The sequence below is a fragment of the Loxodonta africana genome, chromosome 12 (genome assembly GCF_030014295.1).
Source record: "Loxodonta africana isolate mLoxAfr1 chromosome 12, mLoxAfr1.hap2, whole genome shotgun sequence".
NCBI classification, from domain to species: domain Eukaryota; kingdom Metazoa; phylum Chordata; class Mammalia; order Proboscidea; family Elephantidae; genus Loxodonta; species Loxodonta africana.
Window position 1 is genome coordinate 44,370,784 of NC_087353.1, and position 27,372 is coordinate 44,398,155.

The following is a 27,372-nucleotide window of genomic DNA, read 5'->3' on the forward strand; positions in this document are numbered from 1 at the left end:
TTCTTTTTTTTTTTTATTTAATCTTTACAGAAGCAGATCTCTAGGTCTTTCTCCTGTGGAGCGAGTTGGTGGGTTCTAACTGCTGACCTTTCACAGCCAAGCCTTTAACAGTTGCTCCACCAGGGCTCCTTAGGATGGAATGACTAGCTTTTTTTTTTTTCTTTAAGAGTACAAGTATTAATACAATGAAAACTGCATTATTTTGTACTTTTAACTTAAATGTAGACTTTTTTTAACTCCCCATTATCTGTCTCCTCCTACTCCCTGGTTACCACTAATCTTTTGTCTCCATGTTTGTACTTCTTCTAGATATTTCATTTAAGTGGGATCATATATTATTCGTCCTTTTGTGTCTGACTTATTTCACTCAGCATGTTTTCATGGTTCAACCGTGTCGTAGCATGTGTCAGGACTTGGTTATCCTTTATGGCAGGGTAATACTCCATCGTATGGATATACCACCTTTTGTTTATCTATTCATCTGTTGATGGTCACTTGAGTTGTTCCCACCTTTTGGCTCATGAAAAATGGCACAATTAACATTGATGTATGCGTGTCTGTCTGAGTTCCTGCTTTCAGTGTTTTGGGTATTATCTAGGAATGGAATTGGTGTGTCATTGGGTTATAGTAGTTCTATGTTTAACTTTTTGAGAAACTGCCAGTTTTCCAAAGCAACTATACCATTTTGCACTCCCACCAACACTGGATGAGAGCTCCAGATTCTCCACATCCTTGATGACACTTGTTATTTTCAGGACTAAATGACTTTAAAGAGTGTTTCAGGACCCATCGCATACCTTTATATGCTTTTCACGTACAGAGCACCCCTGCTGGGGACAGGCAGGGGAGGGACGGGGACTTACAAAATCTGAGTCCATGGAAACCAGCTGCATCAATGGGCCAAGCTCAAGCTTGGGCCCCTTCCTCCCCACTTCCCCCTTTTCCCCCCTCGCCCTCTTACCGATGCAGGAGACACCGTCCTCAGCCAGCACCGTCCCGTGGTCACAGAAGCAGATGACCTTGTGGCTCTCAGGGTCCATGTGGCACTCATCTACCTCACAGTGACTGCAGTTTAGGTAATGCTTAATATTTACCTCCCCGTGGCCCTCCATCACTGTTGACAAGGAGGCAGGGTCAGCTCCACTGAGCCCTGGAAGACTGCCCTGCACCCCCACTCCCATACTCAGAGGCATCTGGGGCAGGGTTCATGGGAGGCCCAGTTCTGTGCTTTCTCTCTAGCTGGTCACTGTTGGTTATCCGGTCCCTGTTCCTGGGCCTACTGCCACCAGAAGTCCCCTTTGTGGGGAAGTCTTCTGGTGCATCCTGGTGTGTGGATGGAGTTCAGACGAGGACACACGGGTGCCCGTGTATCTATTTGTGTGGACATGGGCTGGCCCACATGCCTGGCTATCAGGTTGAGTGGGTGCAAGTATGGGTATGGCTTTTGCTGCATTTTCTGGGATAGGCCTGCCTGTTCAGCATTTTGACTCCATGCCCTATCAGACCACACACCCTGTTTTCCAGGACACTTGATGAATGGAGCTGGCCTAGGGAGGTTTGCTCCTGCTGCCTGGCAGAGGGGGTACCTTTTAAAGCTGGGGTGTACAGGATGCCCAGAGGACTGATGAAGGAAACCCCATCCTCCCCATCCATTTCGGGGTCATTGTTTGAGGCTGCGTTGCCCCCTGTAGCAAACCAGAGAAGAGTTTAACATAGAGGTGGGTGCCAAAGTCTCAACACACATGTGCATCAGTGGGGCATGCAGCTCTGGCCAAGGCCAGTGGGTCAGTGAGGGGCCCTGGGGGTGAGGAGATGAGGGTGGAAGGGAGGCTCAGGCACAGGGGCTCAGTCAGGGCTCGGCTCAATGAATGTCTCTGTGTGGGCCACTTTCCCCTTCCAGCTCCAGGCCAGCTCCCACTGTGGGGGCAGGGGTTTCACCACTCTGCTGGGGCCCCACTGCAAGCAGTCAATGTGAGCAAGAGTTGAATGGTTCTGGCCTCCTCAGGAATGGGTGACTGTCCCCTTGAGCCTCCTGAGGGCAGCAGCAGCAGCGAGGAGCTCTTTTCCTGTCCCATGGGGCCAGGAAGGGGTGGAAAAGATTAGTATCCAGGAGTGGGGCCCCTGTGCCTTAAGGCTCCCGTCCCTCCTTTCACATGGGACTGGGCCATCACTGGGCTCCCCCCTTGGGCTCCTCCCACCCACCCAGGGCTTGGAAAAAAGAGCACAAGGTTAACACAAGCATCTTTCACAGGATGTCAAAGCAAAACACAGGGCACGAACAGCACGTGCAGGCATGCATTGTGTGCTAGTCTGTGGGATGGACGAACACCATGTGCAGGCATGCATCATGTCCTAGTCTGTGGGACGGGTGTGCCATCATCTCCCATCCTCTCGGCTTGCTGTGGGCCCTGCTCTGAAGCTGAGTGGAGCAGCAGGCTCAATGGCCATCTGTGTGCTGAAGGGCTCCGGCTGCGGCTGCCCACAGTGGCCTCAGGAGTTGCTCCCGTCAGCAAGGAGAGTGGTGACTTTCTGGAAGCTGGTGGGCTGGGTCAGGGAAGGGATAGTGAGGCCACAAACCACAAACCAGTCCCTTAAGGGGCTGGCTCAGGAAAGACTCAGGCCAGGCCATCTGGAGGCAGGCACTGAGCTGGGCTGGGGGTGCGGGTTTGGCCTCCAAGGTTCTCATGCCAGCATGTCCCTGGGGGTGGCTCAGGGAACAGTCCGGGAAGCCAAAGCCTCATTATTATCAGCTTTGGGGGAGATCAAGACTCACATGGGATCTTGATGCTGTCGCTTATGAAGCCGGGAGGCAGGATGCTGGCTCGAAAGCCAACACCCTGCCTCTGGCTGGTGGGGCCAGGCTGGGAGGGAGGCGTGCATGGTTATGTCACAGTCCACACTTGGAACGGGCTGGGGAGGGTGGGGAGGGCCGGGGGAGGACAGGGAGGTGAGGAGCCTAGGACTAAGAGGGGAGGGGAGTGACACCTTGAACACGAATCATCTTTACCTATATATCCTCCGCCTCCTCCACCTGAGGAGCACCCCCCTCCACCCCCTCCGAAACCCCCTCTTGTCTCCCACCCCCACTTCTTCATGGCCTGGGGGCAGGAATGTCCTCCAATAGCACCCTCCAGCAAAGATTTTCCAGACCAGGGCAAGGAAGTGTTATCATTCCAGCCACCTCCACCACCTGCAGGAAGAGATGGAGAAAACCCTAAATGAGTATGTTGGCAAAGTTAGGTCAGCCACTGGATTTGATAAAGGAAACCAGAAGTGGTGTGCTTTGAGGGGGTGCTTGCTCCATCTCTAGTTCCCAGGGGGCAGGTTTGAGAGTCCACAGCTGGAAAACAATCGTGCCATTTGCCACAGAAAGACCTGTCTTGGCCACACCTGTGCCCATCCTGTTGTGGCCACACCTTGTATCTCTGCTCAGATGAGGACTCTCTGGCTCCAAAGCAGGAAGGTTGCTTGGGAGGGATGGGGGAGGTGGGGAGCAGGCAGCATGACAGCTGAATTTGTTCTCTTCTTTCTCCCCATGCCTGCCATTTCCTGAAGTACTGGGTCCTCATTAATTCCTTCTCATCTGTGATTGTTAATTTTATATGTCAACTTGGCTAGGCCATGGTGCCCAACTGTTTGGTCAAACAATAGTCTAGATGTTGCTGTGGAGGTATTTCATGGTTAACATTTTCAATCAATTGACTCTAAGTAAAGGGGATTACCCTCCACAATATGGTGGGCCTCATCCTTAAGATCTCCCCCCAAGTATCTGTCGGTTTGTCATACTGTGGGGATTTGTATGTTGCTGTGATGCTGGAAGCTAAGCCACCGGTATTCAGATGCCAGCAGTGTCACCCACGGAGGACAGGATTCAGCTGAGCTTCCAGACTAAGACAGACTAGGAAGAAGAACCCAACAGTCTACTTCTGAAAAAGAATTAGCCAGTGAAAACCTTATGAATAGCAGCGGAACATTGTCTGATATAGTGCCGGAAGATGAGCCCCCCCCCACCCCAGGTTGGAAGGCACTCAAAAGACGACGGGGGAAGAGCTGCCTCTCCAAAGTAAAGTCAACCTTAATGATGTGGATTGAGTAAAGCTTTCGGAACCTTCATTTGCTGATGTGGCATGACTCAAAATGAGAAGAAACAGTTGCAAACATCCATTAATAATCGGAACCTGGAATGTACGAAGTATGAATCCAGGAAAATTGGAAGCCGTCAAAAAATGAAATAGAATGCATAAACGTTGATATCCTAGGCATTAGTGAGCTCAAGTGGACTGGTATTGGCCATTTTGAATCAGACAATCATATAGTCTACTATATTGGGAATGACAACTTGAAGAGGAATGGTGTTGCATTCATCATCAAAAAGAACATTTCAAGATCTATCCTTAAGTACAATGCCGTCAGTGAGGATAATACCCATAAGCCTACAAGGAAGACCAGTTAATACGACTATAATTCAAATTTATGCACCAACCACTCAGGCCAAACATGAAGAAATTAAAGATTTTTATCAGCTTCTGCAGTCTGAAATTGATCGAACATGCAATCAGGATGCATTGATAATTACTGGTGATGGAATGCTAAAGTTGGAAACAAGCAAGAAGGATCAGTAGTTGGAAAATATGGCCCTGGTGATAGAAATGATGCTGGAGATCGAATGATAGAATTTTGCCAGATCAATGACTTCTTCCTTGCAAATACCTTTTTTATCAACATAAACGGCAACTATACACAGGGACCTTGCCAGATGGAACACGCAGGAATCAAATCGACTACATCTGTGGAAAGAGAAGATGGAAAAGCTCAATACTGGAACAAGGGCAGGGGCTGGCTGTGGAACAGAACATCAATTGCTCATATGCAAGTTCAAGTTGAAACTGAAGAAAATCAGAAGTCCACTAGAGCCAAAGCACAATCTTGAGTATATCCCACCTGAATTTAGAGACCATTTCAAGAATAGATTTGACATGTTAGACACTAATGACCGTAGACCAGACGAGTTGTGGAATGACATCAAGGACGTCATACGTGAGGAAAGCAAGAGGTCGTTGAAAAGACAGGAAAGAAAGCAAAGACCAAGATGGATGTTAGAGGAGACTCTGAAATTTGCTCTTGAATATCAAGCAGCTAAAGCAAAAGGAAGAAATGATGAAGTAAAAGAACTGAGCAGAAGATTTCAAAGCACACTTGAGAAGACAAAGTAAAGTATTATGATGACATGTGCAAAGAGCTGGAAATGGAAAACCAAAAGGGAAGAATACGCTCTGCGTTTCTCAAGCTGAAAGAACAGAAGGAAAAATTCAATCCTCAAGTTACAATAGTGAGGAATTCTTTGGGGAAATATTAAATGACGCAGGAAGCATCAAGAGAAGATGGAAGGAATACACAGAGTCATTACACCAAAAAGAATTGGTCGACGTTCAACCATTTCAAGAGGAAGCATACGGTCAGGAGCCGATGGTACTGATCAGGGACCAGTGGTACTTGAATAAGGAAGAGCGAAGGAGAATTGATGCCTTTGATTTGTGGTGTCGGCAAAGAAAACTGAATCTACCACGGAGTGCCAAAAGAATGAACAAATCTGTCTGGGAAGAAGTACAACCAGAATGCCTGGTAGAAGCAAGGATGGCGAGACTGCGTCTTACATACTTTGGACACGCTGTCCGCAGGGATCAGTCCCTGGAGAAGGACATCATGCTTGGTAAAGTACAGGGTCAGCAGAAAAGAGGAAGACACAGAGGCTGCAATAATGGGCTCAAGCATAATGATGATTGTAAGGATGGTGCAGGACCAGGCAGTGTTTCCTTCTGTGGTACTAACTCAATGGCCACCTAAAAACAAACATAACATCCTTAAGAGCAAAACCTGAGGTGTCTAGAAGGAATTCTGCCTCAAGACTGTAATCTAGATATCCTGCCAGGCTTTCCAGCATGCTGCCTGCCCTGCGGCTTTTGGGCTTGCTAGCCCCGCAGTTAAGTGAGCCAAGTCCTTAAAATCAATCTGTGTGTGTATATATATATATATATATATATATATATATATATATATATGTGTCTTTGTGTCTACATATGTGTATGTGTGTGTGTATATATATGTATTTTTTTTTTTTTGACACTTCAGGCACTTTTATTAGGTTCCATTGCAGGGCCGGGGCGGGGAACTCTGACCCAAGCCCACGGGCATCCCTTCAAGCCCAAAGCGGCCAGGCAAAGCAGGAGCATCTTGTCCCCACGGAGGGCCCTCAGGTGGTGGGCATAGCAGCCACCTGTTCACCAGTAGGTTCGGGAGATGTGTGTATGTGTATGTTTATATATGTGTGTGTATGTGTATATATGTGTGTGCATGTGTATATATGTGCATGTGTATGTGTGTATATGTGCATATATGTGTGTATATATGTGTATGTATATATATGTGTGTATGTGTGTGTGTGTATGTGTATATATATGTGTGGGTGTATGTGTATATACGTGTGTATATGTGTATATATGTGCGTATGCATATAGATCTGTGTATGTGTGTGTATATATGTGTGTGTATGTGCACATATGTGTGTTTGTGTGTGTGTTTACATATGTGTGTATGTGTATATGTGTGTGTATGTGTATATATGTATGTGTATTTTTATGTGTATATATGTGTGTGTGTATATGTGTGTGTGTATGTGTATATATGTGTGTGTATGCATTTCCTCTTGGTTCTCTTTCTCTGGAAAATCCTGACTAATACACCATTGTAACAGGAAGTAGGACCCACCAGTCTTTGGGAAACCAACTGTCAAAACCCCTGCAGGGGTAACTATGGTGTTGCACCTTGTAGGAATCCTAGACTAGGAAGCAGGTAACCCATGGGCCTTACTGTTTATGGGCTGGGAAACCCTGGGCGAGTTCTTTCCTACCCTGAGCCTCAGTCTCATCACCTGTAACTTGGGAATAACAAGACCCACCTCACATGATTGGTGTTAGGATCAGATGAGACTGTGACCGCGTAAACACTCCATAAACTGCCAAGTGTAGGGATTGTTAGGAGTTTGAGAGGCAGAACACAAGCTTGCAGATGGCCTCACACCTCAGCTCAGCCCACTTCAATGTCTTGCCTGCCCGATTCTAAGGAGCTGCTCTAAGGTCGGGGGCAGAGAAGCCCTGGGGAGGTTGTGGGTGACACCACGATTACAATGGCAGCCACATAGAGTTGTGCTTCCCAATACCTGGGGCTGCTCTGAGCTCCTGCAAAGGAAACACCATGTATAGACCTGAGGCTGGAGAATTCTCTATCTTAATGCTGCACATTGGCCACACTACATCTCTTCTGCTGGCCCTTGAGGTTTCTGTGCCCTCACCCCCCATATTATTCTGTATGACATTACAGTGGGCAGTCTACTTCAAAAGACCCCAAAGCTGTCGCTGCTCCAACAATGACCCAGGGGGGAACCTGGGGTCTGATGAAGAGGGGGCAGGGAAAGAGCAGGGAGTGGGTCTGCTGGGGGGTTGTCAGGAAGAACTTGTGGCCGAGGTTCTTCTGGACCCAGAGAGGGACGCATAGGGACAGCTAGACGAGCGCAGGGGGGAGTCTCAGATAGTGATGACTACTGCACTACAAAGAGGGAGCCCTGGCTTCAGAAAAGAGGCAAAGGTCAGCAGCAAGCTGGGACTACCACAGGGACAAGGAGAGCTGAGCAGAGCCCTCAGGCAAGCTGTGGGGACCTTTTGTCAGCTTTGGAAACTGCAGACCTGGAGTGTTGTGTTTCAAGTGGCTGACCTCCTTCTGCTGGCCAGAGGATGCGGTGTGGGCCTGCCAAGGTTGTTGCTGTCATGGAGTAGAGGAGGGACAGAAAGAGGGCTCTGGTGGCTGCGCAGGGCCATGAACACAGCAAGTGCACAACCAGTAAATTAGGGTGGGAGGGTCTGGTCCCATCTCCTGTCCTCCCTCGCCTATCCCACGGCCTCCTCTTCCATGCCTCCCTGACAACAGCATAGCACTTGGCCAGCTGAGGGGATTTCTGACTTCCCCGCCCCCCACCTCCATCATGCAGTCTTCAAGCAAGTGTGTAGAAAAGAAAGCAATGGACATAAAAATAAAAACAAAAATGAGTCAACAACATTTTTTTTTTTTTTTTTTTAAGGATTGAGAGTCCTGTCTCTATCACTAAACAGTTTGGTCATGTTGGCAAAAAAATTCACTGAACCCTATGAGATGTTTACTCTTCTGTAAATGGGAATATTGATACCTGGCTGGAAAAGCCCACAGCTTTGTTTGAAAAGCCCATGTCCAAGAGATGTGGAAGTGCTTTGTTATTTCGTTAGATGCTGTGTAATGGAGCTATGAACACTGTTGGCGGTAACCTCCCTGTGGGCCCGGTGGCTGTTTCTACTCTTTCTTCTATCTCTAGCCTTCTCTCGACTGAAGACAAATTGGTTTGTTTGAATATTTGCTTTAATTAAGTCTAAACCTTATGTGCTTTCAAATATCTTCCCTCAGTCTGATTGCAGAGGAAAAAAAAACCACAGAGACGAACTGCATGCTGTCTCTTTAGAGATAGTGGACTTCAGAGGAATCGGATTTCACGTCCCCATCAGGGTCTGTCCCTGTCTCCCTAATGAGGAAGGAGAGATTTCTCAGTGAGATGTGTGAGGCTGAAGCCCACCCACAGGAACCTGGAAGGCCCCACTCTGGCTAGGTTTCTTTTGTCTGCATACATCCTAACTGGGGGCCCCTGAGTGGTGGTGCAAACGATTAAGCACTTGCTGGTAACCAAAAAGTTGAAGTTTCGAGTCTACCCACAGGTACCTCAGAAGAAAGGTCTGGTGATCTACTGCTAAAAAATAAGCCGTTGAAAACTGTCTCCTACAGAGCGCAGTTCTATTCTGACACACATGAGATTGCCATGGGTTGGAATCAACTCGATAGCAACTGGCATCTTAACTGCAGCTCCTATCTGCCCCAGAGGAAGGAAGAGCCTAACAACTCCATTTTGGTAACCCCCAGGAGGGCCAGGCTGGCTGTCGGGGTTGGGGAGGCCGAGTGTTGTTCCCTGTCTTGTTTTCTCCGTGACTTTTACAAGTCCAAACCCCATGTTAAGAGCAAAGTGCGTGGCCTGGGGGCTCCCAGTGTGTCTTCTGAGCTTTCATACCCCCTCCCCCAAAACCAAACAAAAACCATTGCTGTAGAATCAATTTCAACTCATAGAGACCCTACAGGACAGAGTAGAACTGCTCCGCAGGGTTCCCAAGGCTGTGATCTTTACAGAAGCAGACTGCCACACCTTTCTCCTGTGGAGCAGCTGGTGGGTTCAAACTGCCGACCTTTCAGTTACTGGTCGAGTGCTTTAACCGCTGCATCACCTGTACTCCTTTTGACTTTCCAGAGCTCCCAGTGTCTTAAGCGCCAGTGGCAAAGATGCCCACATGTGTGTAATGGCATTGGGGTCGCACAGTTCCCTGGACCTGTCCTGGGAGAGGATGGGCGCTGGCAGGGCTTTACCTGCGGCTCCGGAATTGCCGTTGAGCCCGAGAACCGAGGAGTTATTCTCCAGCCTCTCTGGATGGAAGGTGTCTGTCTTGGCCCCATAGGCTCTGCCGCCACCGCCGGCTGCAATGATCAGGGGCATTGGCACTCCATCCTTCATCTGGCCAAAGAGAAGTTCAGAAATTGAGAAACTGAGTGGGGCTTCTACTCTGGACACACTCCAGCCCTGGTTTAAATGTTTAAACATGTCTCTGTGTTTGAGGGGCAATGGGGTTCCCTCTCCATGGTCTGAGAGCACTGAACTCATGTTACGTTACAACCCACCAGCTCCAGCCACCTGCATCCGTCAGGGTTCAAGCAGAGAAGCAAAATGACATATGAATACCAGGAGGCAGGGATGGTTGGGGGCTAAGCAGCCTGGAGACTGCTTACAATGGTCCCTTTCCCAAAGATTCTCATGGACTAGCCTGAGAGGTCTGGGTGCTGCTGGTTAGAAGCAGGTCTCTCTGCCCTCTCCTTTCTCTCAACTCTTAGGCGGTGCTATGGATTGAATGGTGTTCCCCCAAGAGATGCTGAAGTCCTAATCCTTGGTACCTGTGAATGTGACCTTGTTTGGAAATAGGGTCTTTGAAGATGTTAATCATTAACATGAAGTCACACCAGAGTTAGGAAGGCCCTAGTCCTGTATGAGTGGTGCTGCGGCAGCTGTGAGCCAAGGAACCCCTGGGGCTTCCAGCAGCTGGGAGAGACCAGAGAGGCTCTTCCTCTAGAGACTTCCAAGAGTGCATGGCCGTGACCCCCACACCCACAAGATGAAGCCCTAGGGATCACCTTCACTGTGGAAGGATCTAGACCGGGAGCCTTTGCTGTTAGTTTCTGGTCTCTGAGATGACTTCTGAAAAGTCTAGCTGAGGACACAGAGCTGGGCCAGGAGGGGAGAATGGGCCCTCTGGAACTCCGAAGAGGGGATACAAAGGTGTGGTTGGATTGGGCTGGTAAATCAGCAAGAGAAGAGCCACCCTTTCTGGACAAACAGGTAACCCATTTCTCTGAGCATAAGTTTCCTCATCTTTAAATGGGGATAAGAGCACCTGGGGCGTTTCTATCCCAGGGCAGTTGTGAGGGTCCAACACACGAAGCACAGAAATCACAAGTCCTCAGAGAATCTCAAAGGCTGGTCAGGAAAAGCCATCCTACCTTAAATACGTATGTGGCTCCGCCCCCCCCACCGCCTCCTCCGGCCCACTCATGCACGCTTCTGTTCACACGGATTTCTTCCTCTATCACGTTGTTCTCGCCAACACAGACTTTCTGGATTAGTTGACTTGTCTGTAGAAACAAAAAATATGTCAGGTTTGTGCCCAAACCAGTGTTCTCCACTTCCCAGCAGAAGGAACTACATTTAAAGACAGCATCTGAGTTCCCAAATAGCTTACAGTTGAGTTGAGACAAAAAACATACACAAATAACTGTCATCCTGTGTAGTAGTAGAGAAGAATCATAAAGATAGCTTAGATACAAAATGCTATGGGAAGCTGGGGAGAAAGAGCCAGCTTTTGTTGGCACCTGATGATCAGGGAGGACTTCTTGCAGGAGGCGGCTTTTAGTTGGGCTTTGAAGGATAGGGAGATTTTCTTACACAGGTGGGGTAAAGTGATAGAATTGCAGAAAGAAAGAGCAGCACGAGTCCAGAGGGAAGGAGGCGAGTAGGATGTTTGGGGGAAAGCACAGGAGCCGCTTGGCTCAGAAAATTCCATTTTGGGACTGAAAAAGGGTCTAGGAGGGCCTGTTAGGATCCTTTGGGCTCTGAAGACGGGATGGCAAAGGCCCTACATGATGAGATAGGGCTGGAGGGAGTGCAAATGGGGGAGGAAAGAGGGAATTAAACTGGACAGTTAGAGCACAGCCAGAGGCCTTAAATACAATCAGATGAGGAGCTGGACTCATTCTCTGGGCTGTGTGGAGCCATGCAGAGTTTTTGAGACGTTGCAGTTCCAAAGCACAGTGAGAAAAGAATAAAGCAGCGGGAGGCCAGACTGAGTCATGGAAATCAAGTCTCCATTTTGGACATCTCATTCTTCCTTGCTAATGTCCCAGTTCTTGCCTCCAGAAATCCCCTGGCACAGGCTCGTGTCTCCCAGGTAGAATAAGGTGTGAACTCTGGAATCTGGATTCGCCGCCCATTCCTAGGTGACCTGAGGAAGTCCTCATCTCTGTGAGCCTCAGGTATGGAACAGGAGTAAAGATACCATGGGTTTTTGTGGTGCTGAATTAGGACAGTACACAAGTCAGGCAGCTAGAATACGAGCATAATGTCTCCCACATGTCGGTGCTGGTGTCGCTGGTTAGCTGCCATTGAGTTGGCTCCAACTCATGGCACACCCATGCACAACAGATCTAAATGTTGCCCAGTGCTGTGCCATCTTCACAACTGTTGGTATGCTCCATTTCTTCGGCTGCTGTGTATTTTGAGTGCCTTCCAACCTAGGGGTCTCATTTTCTAGGTCTATATTAGACAAAATTCTGTCGTGATTCAAAGGGGTTTCACTGGCTAATTTTCAAGAAGTATATCTCCAGGCTGTTTGTTCTATCCAGTCCGGAAGCCCCACTGAAACCTGTCCACCATGGGTGCCATTGCTGGTATTTGAAATACCAGTGACATGGCTTCCAGCATTATTGCAACAAGCAAGCTACCACAGCACGACAAACTGACAGATGGGTGGTGGTCACACCTGTTAGGGATTGAATAAGTGGCAGCTGTTATTTTATCTAGGAGTCCCTGGGTGGGGCAAATGGTTAACACGCTTGGCTGCTAATCTAAAAGTTGGAGGTTTGAGTCCACCCAGAGTTGCCTTGTAAGAAAGAACTGGTGATCTATGTCCAAAAAAAGCAGCCATTGAAAACCCTATGAAGCAGTTTTACTCTGACACACATAGGGTCACCATGAATCAAAATCGACTCGATAGTAACTGTTTGTTTTTAAATTTTATTTTATTTAGATTCACTTCTGGGCCTGCACATGCTCCTGGTGTGAGTGCAGGCACCTGGGAGTCTGTGGGTGTGCTAAAAATTTTGATAACACAGACTCCCTAAGTCTCTGAATAGAGAGAGCAGTGCTTCAAGAATGGCCACACCTGCTTGCCTACCCCTACAGCTCAGACAAATTCTCCAAACACCAGCCACCCTGACAGCGGAGGAAAATGACTTTTCTTTTGCTTAATGGAAGAGAGCCAATAAAATATCAAATTTTCATCAAACGTTGCTGTGTAACCAGCCAGTGGACATGGCAATTCATCTTGAGCCACTCCTTATGCTGAGCCACTCAAGGGTGCTGGCATTGAGTACTAGAGAAATTGCAGGATAAATAGCTGAGATACAATTTGTTTTATGGCATTTTGGATTTAATGATGGAAATAATTTATATTTTTTAGAGGGGATTTAGTGTGGGCTGTGTGTATGTGCAGCGTAGTCCAGGGCCGGGGTGGAGGCTGCTGGAAGCAAACACTGCTGCCACCTGGGAAGGAAACAAAATGCCAGGGGCGGCCCATGAAGGCTGAGCCCAGGGCAGGGGAAGGAAATGGGGGCTCTGGATTGGGGCTGTCGGCTGGGCAGACATAATACAGGGTCCAGTCTGGGCTCTTGAGTGGCCCTGCTAGAGACCTGCTGGGCAACGTAGGGTGAGACAGCTCACCACCCTGGTCTTGCCTCCTCAAGAGGGGCTGACCAATCTGCATCAGTGGTGTTAAGAAGGTACATCCCCTGAGACCTGCTCCCCTTTCTCCTCCCCTCTGGCAGCAGCAGTGAGGCCTCCTCTCCTCCCCAGGCCTTTTTCCCAGTAACAGAATCTGAGATGGATGTAGATTGCTAGGGTGGAGAAGAGAGAGCAGATGGCTTGGGGATGCCTTTAGTGTGACTAGAGCCCAGACTCAGCCCCACCCCCACTGCTCCTGCTCCTGTGTCTCCTTTAAATCCGGGTACGTGGGGTGCGCGGACAGTGATCGATTCTCAGTCTGCATCTTGCTGGACTCACAGTGGCATTTAGCGCGTCGCTCACTCCTCCTAATTCACTTTCTTCATCTGACTTCCAGGACTCCACACTCTGTCTAGTCTCCTCCTACCTCCCCTGCTCCTCTGTCTCAGTCCCTTTACTGCTTCCTCCCTTTTCCCTGATCTCTAAGTGTTGAGGGTCCCCAGGGCTGCATCCTCGGTCCTCTTCTCTATCTTTACCAACCCTAGACAAACTCATCCTGTCAACTTTATCTGGTTTCCCCCAAATGTATAGCTCCACCCTGGACCTCCCTCCTGAACTCCCTCCCAGGCATACCTCTCATGGTCTACCAGCCGCCTCCCCTTGGCTCTTTATAGACCTCCACAACTCAGTGTGTTGGGCACTGAACTGATCCTGCCCCAGACCTGCTCCTTCCCAGCATTCCCCACCTGGGGTGGAGTGGTGCCTCCTTCCAGTTGCGCAGGTACAATTCTGGGAGTCAACCTGGACCCGTTTCTTTTTCTCAGTCCCTCATTCAATTTGGCAGGAAATCCTTTTGGATTTTACCTTCAAAATATGCCCAGAATTCAACATTTTCACCACCTCCATTGTGAGGCCACCATTACCTCTTGCCTGGACCAATGCAATGCCCATCTAGTTAGTTTTCCTGATTCTTCCCTTGTCCCCACATGGTATTCCCCACATAGCATCCAGGGTGAGCCTCGCGATACATAAGTCAGATTATACCACTCTCCTGCTCAAGACCTGCTGTGGCTTAAACACGTCTGGGCGCTCTCTGACGCAGCCCCCCATTACCTTGACCTCATCTCCCTCAGCTCCAACTTGCTGTTCCTTGATCATACCAGTGCGCTCCACCTCCGGGCCTTTGCCTCTTTTCCTAGGTTCAATTCCCCACCACTTTCAGAACTCTTCTCAGTTGTCACTTTTTCAGTAGGTCTCCCTCGACCAACCTGACATCCAACTCCGGCACTTTTGTTCACCCTAACGCTTTTCATCTTCAGACAGACTATATAATTAAAGTGCAATGCTTACCAGTTATAGTGCGTCTGTCCCCCCTCGCCCTGCTCGAACGTAAGCTCCTTGAGAGCAAAGAGCCTTGCTTTGTTCATTGATATATCCCAGGATCCTGGAACAGTGACTAGCACGTAGCAGGTACCCAGTGAATGTTTGTGGAATGAATTTGAATGAGCTGTGGGAGTGTTTGCCTCAGGGGTGATGGTGGCAGCGGGATTTAGCACACTAGCAGCTCTCATCTGGGGGTGACTTTGCCCCCCAGGGGACATTTGGCAATGTTGGAAGACGTTTTTGATTGTCATGGCTAGGGGTAGTGGTGCAATGTTTGAAGACATTTTTGATCGTCATGGCTGGGGGTGGTGGTGCTAGTGGAATCCCCTGGGTAGAGTCAGGGATGCTGAACCACCCTACAATATACAGGATGGGCAGCCCCCACCGCGAAGGGTGCTGGTCCAAGGTACCAACAGTGCTGCTGTCAAGCAACCCTGATTTAGACTCATGCTGCCAGGTGAGATCTGGGAGAACCCAGAGAAGCAGGGGCTGGGGTGGGACGTGTCCCACCAGGGAGAGTTTAGCGGCTGGAGCCAATTCCAGGCACCAGGTGCTCAGGCGTGGCCAGGTGCACAGATGTGAGGTTGGACCAGCAGAGCTGTCAAATCCTACAGTTTAATTCTTAAAGCCCACTTCACTCTGTAGAGCGTCTCTCTGGACACCGTTTTTCTGCCCAGGGTGGAGGTGTGGAGCCACAGGGGAAGCACAGTTATTTCCCCACACACCATGCCATGCCTGGCCCCACCAGCAGAGGGGGCTGCCCTCTGTCCCTGGCTGAGAATCGGCTTCCCACTCAGGCTTCCAAACTCTCCCTGGGCATCCACAAAGTTTGAGAGCGGTAGGTTGATGAATAAAATGATAAAGTGCAGCAACCCAGAGGAAAAAGCAGATTACAATTGAATTAAAAAAAAAAAAAAAAAGATGTGGCCCTGTGAAAAGATGTAACTGATTACAATCCAATCAAGTGAAAGTCCCTTGCAGAAGTCAGTGCGATTTTTCTGCTTAGCTGAAAGAATTACATTAGCATTCGATAAATTCCTGTAAAAATTACAGCCAGCCTGTAATTTAATGACTTAATATATTATATCAGGTTGGAAAGTCCTGATTATAGTTGCTAAATAAAAGTTGGAGTCTAGACATTTCTCATGAAAAAGGTTCAACCTGCTAAGCGTCCTTCTATTGCATTGCTTTAAGCCCTGATGTGAAGGAGGCCTCCCAGAGGCAGACTCCTGGGGGGATGTGGGGGACACCTGTGCTTTACTTCCTGCTGCCTCCCCGGCTCCCAGCCCAGAGCTTAGGAGGCCTGAGTTTGTTTTGTGGAATCACACTGCTTTCTTGGTAGCCCGAATTTTCATATCTGTTTTCCAAGGCTGCTCTTGAGTAAGCTCCTGGGGAAGGAGCCTGGGTCCTGGGCATGAGAGCCCAGCTCCCTGGCCCAGCCCCACCAGGGGGAATCTGTGCTTCAGGTAAGGGTAGAGCCTGGCCCAAAGGAGACAGGCCCTGCCCTGTAGAGAGGCTGAGTGCCCTCTGGCTCAGCCAGCATGCCAGCAGGCCTGCGTCCTGCCTCCCCCAGCACAGGCAAGAGGCAAACAACAGGGGGCCGGATATGTAACTCAAACCCATCGCTGTGGAGTCTGATTCCAACTCATAGCGACCACAGCTGCTGCTTAATTAGTCTGTGCTCTCTCTCCCTCTTTGACAGCTGGATATCCAGCAATCTTTCTTGGCCTGTAACACCCCAGTGGGGTCAGGAAGCAGAATGACAGGCTGTCTCTGGGGCTGCAGAAGATGCGCTCTGGCTTGTCAGGTGTTGGACTGTAAGTGAGAAAGGGAAAATCAGCGGGAAAACCAGTCGGTGCTAGGCGTAGTGAAAGCAGGATCCAGAGCCCCTGCTCTGTGCTGCTTTGTGGGCCTCTGTGGTTTCCACTTTCCTCGTCTGTAAAATGGGGATGTGGACTAACATGGCCTTCCAGTTATGAATCTATGTTTTAAAAAATTTTTTTTAAGTTTTAATCATGCAAATAATAATAATGAATACTTTGTTTTTGTAACAATTCCTGATAAAGTACCCCAAACCCAGACACCCTTCTCCTCTTCCTACCTCCCCACCCCCCACTGAGAAGTAACATGTGTGGCTATGAGCTTGTGACTGATTTAATGTTAATCTGTTTTTTTCCTGTTTATAATAACATGGCTAGAGGCAATGCACCCGAGCAAGTAAGTTCAGGAAATGGAGTTCAGGCTTCATTTTGTACTTCTGCTGAGAAGAATAACCATTTGCTGGGTCAGGTTGGGTCTAGTTTTTTAGTTTCAAGGGTCTCTCATGAAACCTACGCCTCAACCTTAGTCCCTGCGGAAGCCCCAGCAACCACACACCACCCGCTTTCTGATGCACCCAGGTGGCCCTGGGAAAAGAGCGGTATTTGCAAGCAGAACAACAGTGCCTCCTACCATCTTTGAATGTGAACCCCAAGAAGGGAAGGTGGGCATTGGTGCCCTCCGAGGGGCCTCCTGGTCTGGATGAATGTGGAGGAGGAAGCCGTGCTCTGGGCACTTACGCTGGGGCAGGCATCCTCCCCCTGCTGCCCGACCAGGATGTACAGCATGTCGTCCTTCTCCAGGTTGAAGATGCCCAGCACGGACACACCATGGGACCGCATCATGGTGTTCTTCCCGCCTTTCCCGCCAGCGGCTCCGTATCCTGAGATGCTGCAATGGGATAAAGCACATTGGCTTCTGCCATGTTATGAAGACTGACCCTTCCTGCCAACCTGCAGCCTCCAGTGGGCAAAGCACTTCACCACCGTGGTTCCAAGTGGGTCTCCTCCCACAGCTGCCCGTGAGGTCAGTAGGGAAGGAGTCCTCTCCCAACTGCCAGAGAGGAAAGTCAAGGTCAGAGAGAGACAGTAGGTTGCCTCATCACAGAGCTAGGAAGGTGAGGAACTAGTAGGGGCCAGAGGGGAAGAGAAAGAGAGAGAGAGACGGACTGTATGCCTGTGTATGTATTAATAGGGGTATTGGGGTAATGGCTTCCCAGATGCCTTCGATTTCTCCATTATGGATTTCTCTCCCTGTCTAAGATCAAACAACTCATGTGTTGCTACTTACCAGTTGTGTGACCTTAGATAAGTAACGTAACCACCCATACACCCTTTTAAACTACTTGTAAGACAAGTAACTTAACCATCCTGTAACCATATTCGCAAAATGGCGACAATAAAAGAACCTATCTCTCACTCTGGGTCCCTAAGTGGTACAAACAGCTAGCAAGTTGGAGGTTTGCATCTACCCATAGGTGCCTTGGAAGAAAGGCCTGGTCATCTACGGAAAAGTCAGCCATTGAAAGCCCTAAGGAACACGGTTCTTCTCTGACACAATGGGGTCACCATGGAGTTGACTTGATGGCAATTATTTTTTTTAGCCTCCTACCTCATTTAAAGGCCTCTTTAAAGTGTTAAAAAGCAAAGATGTCACTTGAAGGACTAAGATGAGCCTGAACCAAGACATGGTGTTTTCAGTTGCTTCATATACACGCAAAAGTTGAGCAAGAAATAAGGAAGATCAAAGAATTGATGCCTTTGAATTATTGTGTTGGCAAAGAATATTGAATACACAATGGACTTCCAGAAGAACGAACAAATCTGTCTTGGACGAAGTACAGCCAGAATGCTCCTTATAAGCAAGGACGGCGAGGGATCAGTCCCCGTAAAAGGACATCATGCTTGGTAAAGTAGAGGGTTGGTGAAAAAGAGGAAGACCCTCAAGGAGATGGATTGACACAGTGGCTGCAGTGATGGGCTCAGACATAGCAACGATTGTGAGGATAGTGCAGGACCGGGCAGTGTTTCATTCTGTTGGACATAGTATGGTTATGAGTTGGAATTGACTTGGCAGCTCCTAATAACAACAACCCCATGTATGGAGCCCTGGTGGCTTAGTGGTTAAGAGCTATGGCTGCTACTCAAAAGGTCAGCAGTTCAAATCCACCAGCTGCTCCTTGGAAACCTCATGGGGCAGTTCTGCTCCGTCCTATAGGGTTGCTATGAGTCGGAATCAACTCAACGGCAATGGGTTTACCTCATATATGTTATGAAGATTGAGGGAATTAAGATATGCCCAGTCTTAGAATTGTGGCTGGCATCTAGCAAGCATTCAAATGTTTGTTATCATTGTTGTTACTACTGCTCTTATTATTATTAATGGTGGCAATAGCAGTAATTGACTTGGTACAAAGTCTCCCATGGGGTCTAGAAACAAGGAGGCTCCACATGGAATGGGTGAAGACGTGTTTGCAGGAACAGACTGTTTATTCCCATCCCACCAGGAAGGCCTTCTGGAGCAATATGCGTGTAGACAACAAACAATGGATCACGATGAAAATAAAAACAGTGTGGGAATGTGGAGTTGCTTCTGCTGCCTCTTGGGTTGTTGAGATGAATTTAAGCAAGGATGAGGAAAAAGGAACTCAATTCTTGAACCGTATCAGAGGAGCAGCTTGTCTTGAAGACAGCTAGCATACCAGCAACAAATGTCTCCCCAGAGACCAGCTGTCAGGGAAAAGGGACTTGGGAGGATGTTCATGTTCCCATGTGTTCAGGTCCCAGGTCCTTTTTGAAACCTTCCAGGAAGAGATGCAAGCCGGCTTTGCACTTGTGCACACACACAGAGGCTCCTCCATCTAGAATCCATCTGCCATTCTGGGAAATGCCCACCTTCTACGTATGCGGAGGGGCCTCCCTGGCTGAGCTCAGGCCCTTTCTGCAGAGACAATTGGAAGGCTACTTACTGCTAATGTGGCCGCCCAGGAACCAAGGTCTCGGCAGGATGCAGATAGAGAATCTCTGCCCCATCACCTCGGCCAGTGGTCAAGCACGGACTGGAGTTTATCCCATAGAGGGCTCTGTGTAAACCTGTGGCTAAGAGGAGACCTGAGACAGATGCCAGGCCCTCAAATGGCTTACAAAGAAACTGGGGAGTTAGGTCATGGTTATGAAAAGAGAAATCTCACCATAACCAGTTGCCCCTGAGTCGATTCTGATTCATGGTGACCCCATGTGTGTCAAAGTAGAACTGGGCTCTGTAGGGTTTTCAACAGCTGACTTTTTGAAAGTAGATTGTGAGGCCTTTCTACTGAGGTGACTCTGGGTGGACACAAACCCAGTGTAAACAGTTGAGTGCATTACCCATCTCTACCACCCAGGGACTCCAGTCCCACCATAGGATGCCTACACTGGGGAGGCAAAGTGAAGTGGCCAAAGACTCAGGGGTTCCGTGATCTGAGTGCACCATTTCCTAGCTGCGTGTCATACTAGAGACCCGGCTGCTTTGCCAGGGAAGAAGAATTATATCTTCTTTTCCAAACTCACAGGGCAGTGAGGAGGTTCAACAGGAAAAGGAGATAACGGGGTGAAAGCTGCAAATCTCACACAAAGATGAAGGCTGCCAGAGGATCACAGCCCAGGAGGAGGCCCAGGGCTGCGAAGTGTTTGGAGGTGGAGGCAAATGGAAGGCGTGGCTTGTTGTGGAGGGGATCGTTTGAAGACAGCTTCACAGAGTCGCTGGTGGATGGGTTAGATGCTGAGACAAGCAGAAAGGGGCAGAATGTCGGAGCCAGGGCTTGTGTGAACTGAAGTGAGGAGACAGGAAAGCCCACAGAATGTCTGACTGCGGCAGGAGGCTAGATGGCAGAGTGTGGTAGGGTGGGGGTGTGGGGTGGGGTCATGCAGTGAGAGAGAAGTCGGGGCCAATCATTGATCATCCTGCAATGTTCCCAGAGTAAATGCATGTTTACAGGCCTTATGGCATTGCCCCAACAGCTGTAAGCAGTGGGTGTTATTCATCTCATTTGACAGATGAGGAAACTGAGGCTTAGAGGGATTAGGTGACTCGTCTGAGGTCACACAGCTGCTAAGTGGCAGACACAGGTCCAAATCACACGTTTCCCCTCATTGAGGCCATTTCTTGTCCAAGATGCTGCCGGGAGGCTTCTGGTTTCTGCTGGTGGTCTGAGAAACTATTGTCCTATCCCAGTTCCCTCTGACTCTCAGGCAAACGCTCACTCCTGATCCGTTAGAAACGGAGAAGGTGATGAGGATAATTAAAAGGCTGAGGAAAAACGAAGCTTATTGGTGAAAAGCTAAAGGAGGCAGAATTATTTAGCTCTGAGAAGGGAGGCCTGGGGCAGGGGACAGTGGGCTCGGGGTGACCTAAGGAGTTGCAGGGACCGTGCAGTGTCTAGGGGCAGCACTGGGGGTGGCACGGCTCCATCCTGTTCATGGCTCCAGGTTCCTGGGGCCTTGTATAAGGAAGGCTATACACGGCTGTAAGAAAGTCATTTTAACCCGAAGATGTGGTTTGCTTGGAAGACTTCTGCTTAAGACAAAGTCCTGGTCCTTCCCCCTTCTGCTCCTAGGAGGGCTGGCTGAGAAGTAAGCTTTACCCCCAATCCCTTTTTGCATCATTAGCACAGTCATTTGCATCAATCTGCATGCATTATGAATCATTCTGAACTCTTTCACATGTTTAAATATAGCCAAATTATTATATTTTAGAAGTTGGTGTCCCTGACTCTCTTTTTCCTCCCTAATCTTTCTTTCCTATTTCTCCTGCTCCCAACCACACGGCAGCCCCACCATGCCTTGACCTAGTTCTGAGCAGTGAGGTGGGATGGACTCTAGGTCTCTTCCTCCCTCTTCTGAGTGGTCGGGGGCAACTGTATCAATCGCTTGGAGCCTCGGATTCCCCCACTTAGGACTAAAATGAGGACAAGGTCCCTCACTGGCATAAATAGTGGAATCGAAAATGCTGAAACCTAAGGCAAAATACGAGGGAGGTCTCTGGGCTGGGGCCAACTCTCTGTTCTGGCCAGAAGCCAGACTTTACTTTCCTGCATGGTGGTCTCTGGGTGGTGCACATGGCTGCTAACCGAAGGGCTGCAGGTTCGAGTCTATTCAGAGGCACCTTGGAAGAAAGGCCTGATGACCTACTGAAGAATTAGCCACTGAAAACTGTAAGGAGCATAGTTCTACTCTGACATACATGTGGTCACCATGAATTGAAATCGACTTGACAGGAACTTTTTTTTTTTTTTTTGTGGTGGTCTCAGCCTCGTGCCATCAACCTGGACTAGGGGCTGGCTTAAAGTCAGGGTCTGGACTCGTTGTAGGGGCACTGGAAAGAGGTGTCTCCCTTATCAGCCCTCTGAGGCCTGACATCCCACCACTAGAACTTTACTCCTTGGAAGTTCTTGGTTGCCACTACAAAGCTCTTTTCAGGAGTGGGCTGTGCTACCACGAAAAAAGCAAGGGCTTGAATGCAAACAGACCTGGGTCCAAATCTGCACTCTGTTACTCAGGGCCGGGATGAGGGTGAGGCAAGAGAGGCACCTCGCTCTCAGGGGCTGGCCTTACATTTGAATGACCCTGGAGGGAGCACTTCCTTAAATTTTGTGCCTAAAGTGCCTCGTATACCTCACCCTGCTCCTAGCTCTGCCATGGTTACTCGCTAGCCGTGTGACTTTGGATAGGTTACTTACCCTCTTTCTGCCCCAGTTTCCTCATCTGTAAAATGGAGATAATAATATAATAATAAAACCAAAACCAAACCAGTTGCATTGAGTCAACTCTGACTCATGGTGACCTCATGTGTATCAGAGTAGAACTGTGCTCCACAGGATTTTCAATGGCTGATTTTTCAGAAGGAGATCACCAGGCCTTTCCCCCAAGGCCCCTCTGGTGGACCTGAACCTCCAACCTTTCTGAGTGCCTAACCATTTGTGCCACCCAGGAACCCCTCGGGATAATAATACCTACCTCGAAAGGTTATTGTGAGAATTAAATGAGCTGATGCGTATCAAGGACCTAATTCAGCCCCTGAGGGGGAGCCAATGAGAAACAAATGCAGCAGCTGTTATGATGGGCCCTGTGGATGAGACTGTCCACTCCTTTTCTGGGGTGGCTTCTGGGAGGGAGAAGGGGGCCCACGAATGAGACCCTGATTTCTAGGGGGAAGGGCAGTAGGTGGAACAGGGCATAGCAAAGAGGGCCCGGGGTCAACGCTGGTCAGTGTCATCCAGGACCGCCTCTCTCAAGAGCTAGTGGGAACACAGACCAGCCTTGGCGCTTCTGAAGACCCCAGACCTTGTAAATCACGTTACACAAACTCATGCCAGAAAAATAACCTCAGGCTGAGTCTCTGAAGCTTCTTTGCCATCCTTTGTAAACAATTTATTTTTGATGGTTGATAAACAACAAGAAATTAATATACCTGCCATTCAAGTGGGGAAAATGACTTGCAGTGATTCCAATTTACTGGAAATTACGAGATACTGTTCTGGATGAGCCGATGCTGTAATGTTTTGTTTTTCCTCGTCTAAATCCATGTCCTCTGGTCAGAATGGATGTTTATTGGGTTTGTGTTTTGTATTATTGACTGTGAGCTATTGTTACCTGATGTATTTGAGTTGTGAATCTTTTTTAAATAAAGAATTAGCAGCAAATCAAAGTGGCTGCCTGCCCGATCCTGAGATGAAAGCACAGCTGGCAGGCCACACGGTGGCGGGATCCCCACCACACCTGTGAGGGGAGCACTGAGTGGAGCCCCACTTTAAAGAAAAGGGCCTAGAGAAACTCCAAGCACCTCATTTCTCTTCTGTACCAACGTCCAAGGAAGCAAGAGACCTGGGTCCCACTCTGGGCTCTGCCTGTAACTCCCTGAGGGAGCTTGGGTGAGCCTCTTCCTTCCTCTGGGTCTTGTTTTACCCATCAGTGAAATCAAGACAGTCAGGTCTGCCCGGCCTGCACTCCAGGGTTATTGCGAGGACACATGGCAGGCAAGTGTGTACGGGGCTTGGCCAGTAGGACATTTCTGTCCAGATGTAGAGTTTTCCCGATGGGTCGTTTGAGCCATCAGGCAATAGCCCTGGGGGTCAGTGTGGAAGAAGCCCTCTGCAGAGGCACATGGAGGGGCCACCCCAGGCTCATTCTGAATGGTGTCAATGAGCAAAGTTCATCAGCGACTTCCTCCCTCACAGCCTTCTGACCAGTACAGCCCTAAGGCCTCAGAAGAGCAGAGCTGGAAGGAATCCCAGAGACTTCTGCCTCTACAGATGAGGCCGCTGCAGAGCAGGGACGACTCAGATTCAAGGTCACAGGGTGCATCAGCAGTGGAAGTTGGATCCAAACTCCATTCTCCCTGCAGCCCATCAACTTTTGTCTAATCCCCCTGCCTCCACCTTTTCCTACTCTGAGCTCTTCTTCGTGATAGCTATCTGTAAAATTACTGTGACAATTAATCATGTCTCGTGACATCTCTTCTATTATTGTTAGGACTTTATCGGCATTGTGGACCATTAACTTTTTCTGTCCTGTGGTCAGAGGGCCATGTCTCAGCCCTCTGGAAGTTCTGCAGCCCTGCTCGGTGCCTGGTAGGGTCTCTGTGGCTATTGGTGGAGGGGGTTGAATGAAGTGCCATCCAGCTACACACTGGCCCCCAGAGCCAGGTGAGGAAATGAGTGTCAGAGATGAAGACGATTAGGAACCGCTGTGGCCTGGGTCAGCTGGCTGGATTTGCTGGCTCCAGCTGGCATCTGTGGCCTTTTGTACATTACATCTGAAGCACAAGTGACCCATGTGAAAACTGCCACCAGGAGCTGTGGGCCATGCTTGACAAATGCTTTTATAGATGATCTGTGTGTGTGTGTGTGGCAGGGGTGGGGGTGGAGGTAGGAGGGCTAAGGGCTGGAAGGATGCTAAGTTCTAGAAAGGTAGAAAAGAAGGAAGGAAGGGAAGGAGGGAGAAAGGAAAGGAGAGAAGGAAGGAGGGAGGAAGACAGGCTGGAAGAAGAGAGAGAAGACGAAGAAGGGGAGAGGTCAGGAAGGAAGAGCGGGAGGCTGGCAGGCCTGTGTCTGTTGAGTACTGGCTGCCTCTGGGTGGGTCGGTTATACACACAATGTTATCAAATCTCCCCAGCAGTGCTCTGGGCCCAGTTCCGTCATTGTCTGTCTCCATGATTACATGATGAGGCTGAGGATCTCACCCCTGAGAATGCCCCACAGTTCATGCCCTTTTCATGGCGCTCCAGTGGCCTCCCACCCTCCAGTCCACTCAGCCACCCACCCTTATGGGCATTCTAGATGTTGTTATCACTCAGAACCACAACGAAGAAATCTTCCTTGATCAGGTGCTCCCTGTTGTTGTTAGCTGCCATCGAGTTAGCTCCTGACTCATGATTAGTTGTGGACTGGACCATCATGATCCATAGGGTTTTCACTGGCTCACTTTCAGACGTAGATTGCCAGGCCTTTCTTCCTAGTCCATCTTAGTCTGGAAGCACCACTGAAACCAGTTCAGCATCATGGTGGCTGCACATGAGGTGCATTGGCCAGGAATTGAACACGGGTCTTCCACACGGAAGGCAAGGATTGTACCAGTGAACTGCCACCGCCTCCAGGCTATTACCTTAATGCTCGCCTTGTCAATCAACCCCCTGGAGACACTAGCTGTCACTCATTGTTCTCACTTCCTCTACCCCCAAATCCCAGAGGCATGGATGGGTACTGCCTCCTCCTGAAGCCTCACATCCCATCAACCCTTAAACACTTCTTGGCTTTTGGTCCTCCTCTACAGCTGTCTTTCCTTTGCCGTGGCTCCCCTTTTTGGCTATTGCCTGGATGATTGCAGCCATCTTCCCTCGCTCTCCCTGCCTGCCGGCTTGTTTCCCTCAGTACCTTACTTACAGTCACCAGAGGGCGCTTTAGACATTTGGGAGGGCAGGCTCCAGCTTGGTGACCAGGGCCCAGCCCTCCCTAGCCCTGCTCCTGTAGGCCCAAGTCTTGTCCCAGATGCTCTGCTCCTCAGCACCATTGCAGGCCCACCACTCATGCAGTTCGGCTGTACCCACACTTCTTTGCTTGGATAACTCTTGCCACCCTCAAAACTTAACTCATGTGTCTGTCTCCTTGTAGAAGTCGTTCTTGAATGACTTTGGCTGAGGGAAACCCCTCCCCCCGGCCTCTGGGAGAGCACTTTGTATAAACCTCCAATGGTCCTTTCTACATTACCCTGAAATGCTTGGTATTGTTTGCCACCCCCCTTGGCTGCAGCTCCTCTCGGGCAGAGGCTGGGTCTTCTTCATCTTTGTATACTTGGTGTCGGGCACATCATGGTTCATTGGGATTTGAACGTGAGGAAAGGGACAGTCTGGACACCAGGACATACGTGCTGGGACGGAGTATCCATGTCACCTCTTACTGTTTAGACAGAGGACGTGGCCATTACAGGGGGAGGGGAAGCCCAGGGCAGGGAAAGCAGGTGGGGGAAGGGTGGGCATTTAGGTGTTGAACCTGAGCCTCCTGGGGGTGTTTTCAACTCTATATATCCTTGAGGGAGCCCCAGGCAACAATGGCTCCACAGTGGTGTATAGTAAGTGCTTGATAGTCCCCTTTCCTTTACCTGCATGATCTTTGGTGGAGAAGTCACCTGGAGTGATAATATTACCAGGCATCAGGTAGTAGCCAGACAGCACTAGCTGACATGCACCCACTTCCAGGAGTAGATGGGTCCCATGAAGCAGCGGCTCCCTACTTATCAGGTTTCAAGGACCTTTTTTTCAAGCACTCTCGTGTGTCCCATTCTTGCTCACTCGATGAACTGCACTTATTAAATAATAATTAATATGGTGGAAAGGTCTTCCAGAAAAAGGACACCAGATTTTTCAACATGGGTATTCTGACTTGGAGACATTCTGATGTGGTCTAAAAAGCAAATCATTAAACCATCAGTTTCTTTGATTACTAAGTAATGTGACCAAAACACATTGTCATTCAAGCCCTGAGTCTCATCCAGGGTCAGAGAAGAGGTGAGAGTCAGGATTATCTGTTACAGCCTTTATCTGGTTAAAAAACAAAAAATAAACATCAACAACAGATGCCCAAATCCAGGGTTTTTCAGTTTTGATTCTTCCGTTTCAATAAGGCGCTATTTCAGGCCAGTTCAGAAAAGTCCCTCCATTTTGAAATGCACCCTTTGCCAATTTGGACATCTTGAAGTGTCCTGCTTCAGCAGAAAAGTAGCTCTTAGTCTATAGTTCCACCCAGGAGTTCACCAGCTAGTCTCAATATTTCAAAGGGATTAATGGATAGAATCTCTGATTTTGACTGGGATTGTATCAACACAGCGTGACAAACTGTGACAATTCATGCTGATCAGAAACCTGACCAGACTCAAATACAGCTGTGATCAATAAAAAAATGGGAAAATGAATTAACTATTACTCATAAATGCAGTTGCTCTGTCAGGGAAAATCTTTCCAGACGTGGGACCCATCTGAGAAAGTCAGAAAAACGTCCTTGGAAATAGGAAAATCAGGAATTTCTGTCTGTGGGGTCAGCCTGTTCCTGGAGACTTTGGCTGGCTGCTACCTGCCGCCTGGTAGTATCCTGTTCCCACTGACCTCTCTGCCTAAGGCAGAGAGGGAACCAGCACGCACTCAGCACCTAACACTCCAGGCTTCATGCATAATCTTCACAACAAATGGGTAGGCTTTACAGAATAGGAAACAAAGTCCCAAGAGATTAAGTAACTTGTCCAAGCTCACCCTGCTGGAACGGGCCTGGTCCACATTGTCTCAGAGAGAATGAAGCTGAAGAGAGTCCCCTTAATGGTGTCTCCTGACCATTTATTTGTGCACCTCTGGCAGCAAGGGGCTCTGGCTTTAGAGTTGTCTGGGGGCGGGGGGTGGATAGCACAAAGGGCCCTGTTGGCAGCTAGCTGTGGGAGTCCCTCTCTGCCTCACAGCTCTCCGCTTTCTTCTTCAAATTGCTTTTT

At 49.1% G+C, this 27,372-nt stretch overlaps 1 protein-coding gene across 1 annotated transcript in view; it reads right to left on the bottom strand.

The window, feature by feature from the left end:
• Positions 1–27,372, bottom strand: part of ALK (ALK receptor tyrosine kinase) — a 1,052,109-nt gene that overhangs the window by 30,234 nt on the left and 994,503 nt on the right. Inside the window, exons 13-18 of the mRNA XM_064295177.1 lie at positions 17,107–17,257; positions 10,672–10,803; positions 9,490–9,634; positions 3,008–3,190; positions 1,587–1,685; positions 962–1,114 (exon numbers count right to left, since the gene is read on the bottom strand). Of these exons, the coding sequence (XP_064151247.1) occupies positions 962–1,114; positions 1,587–1,685; positions 3,008–3,190; positions 9,490–9,634; positions 10,672–10,803; positions 17,107–17,257 (863 nt within the window). The remainder of the gene's footprint in view (positions 1–961; positions 1,115–1,586; positions 1,686–3,007; positions 3,191–9,489; positions 9,635–10,671; positions 10,804–17,106; positions 17,258–27,372) is intronic.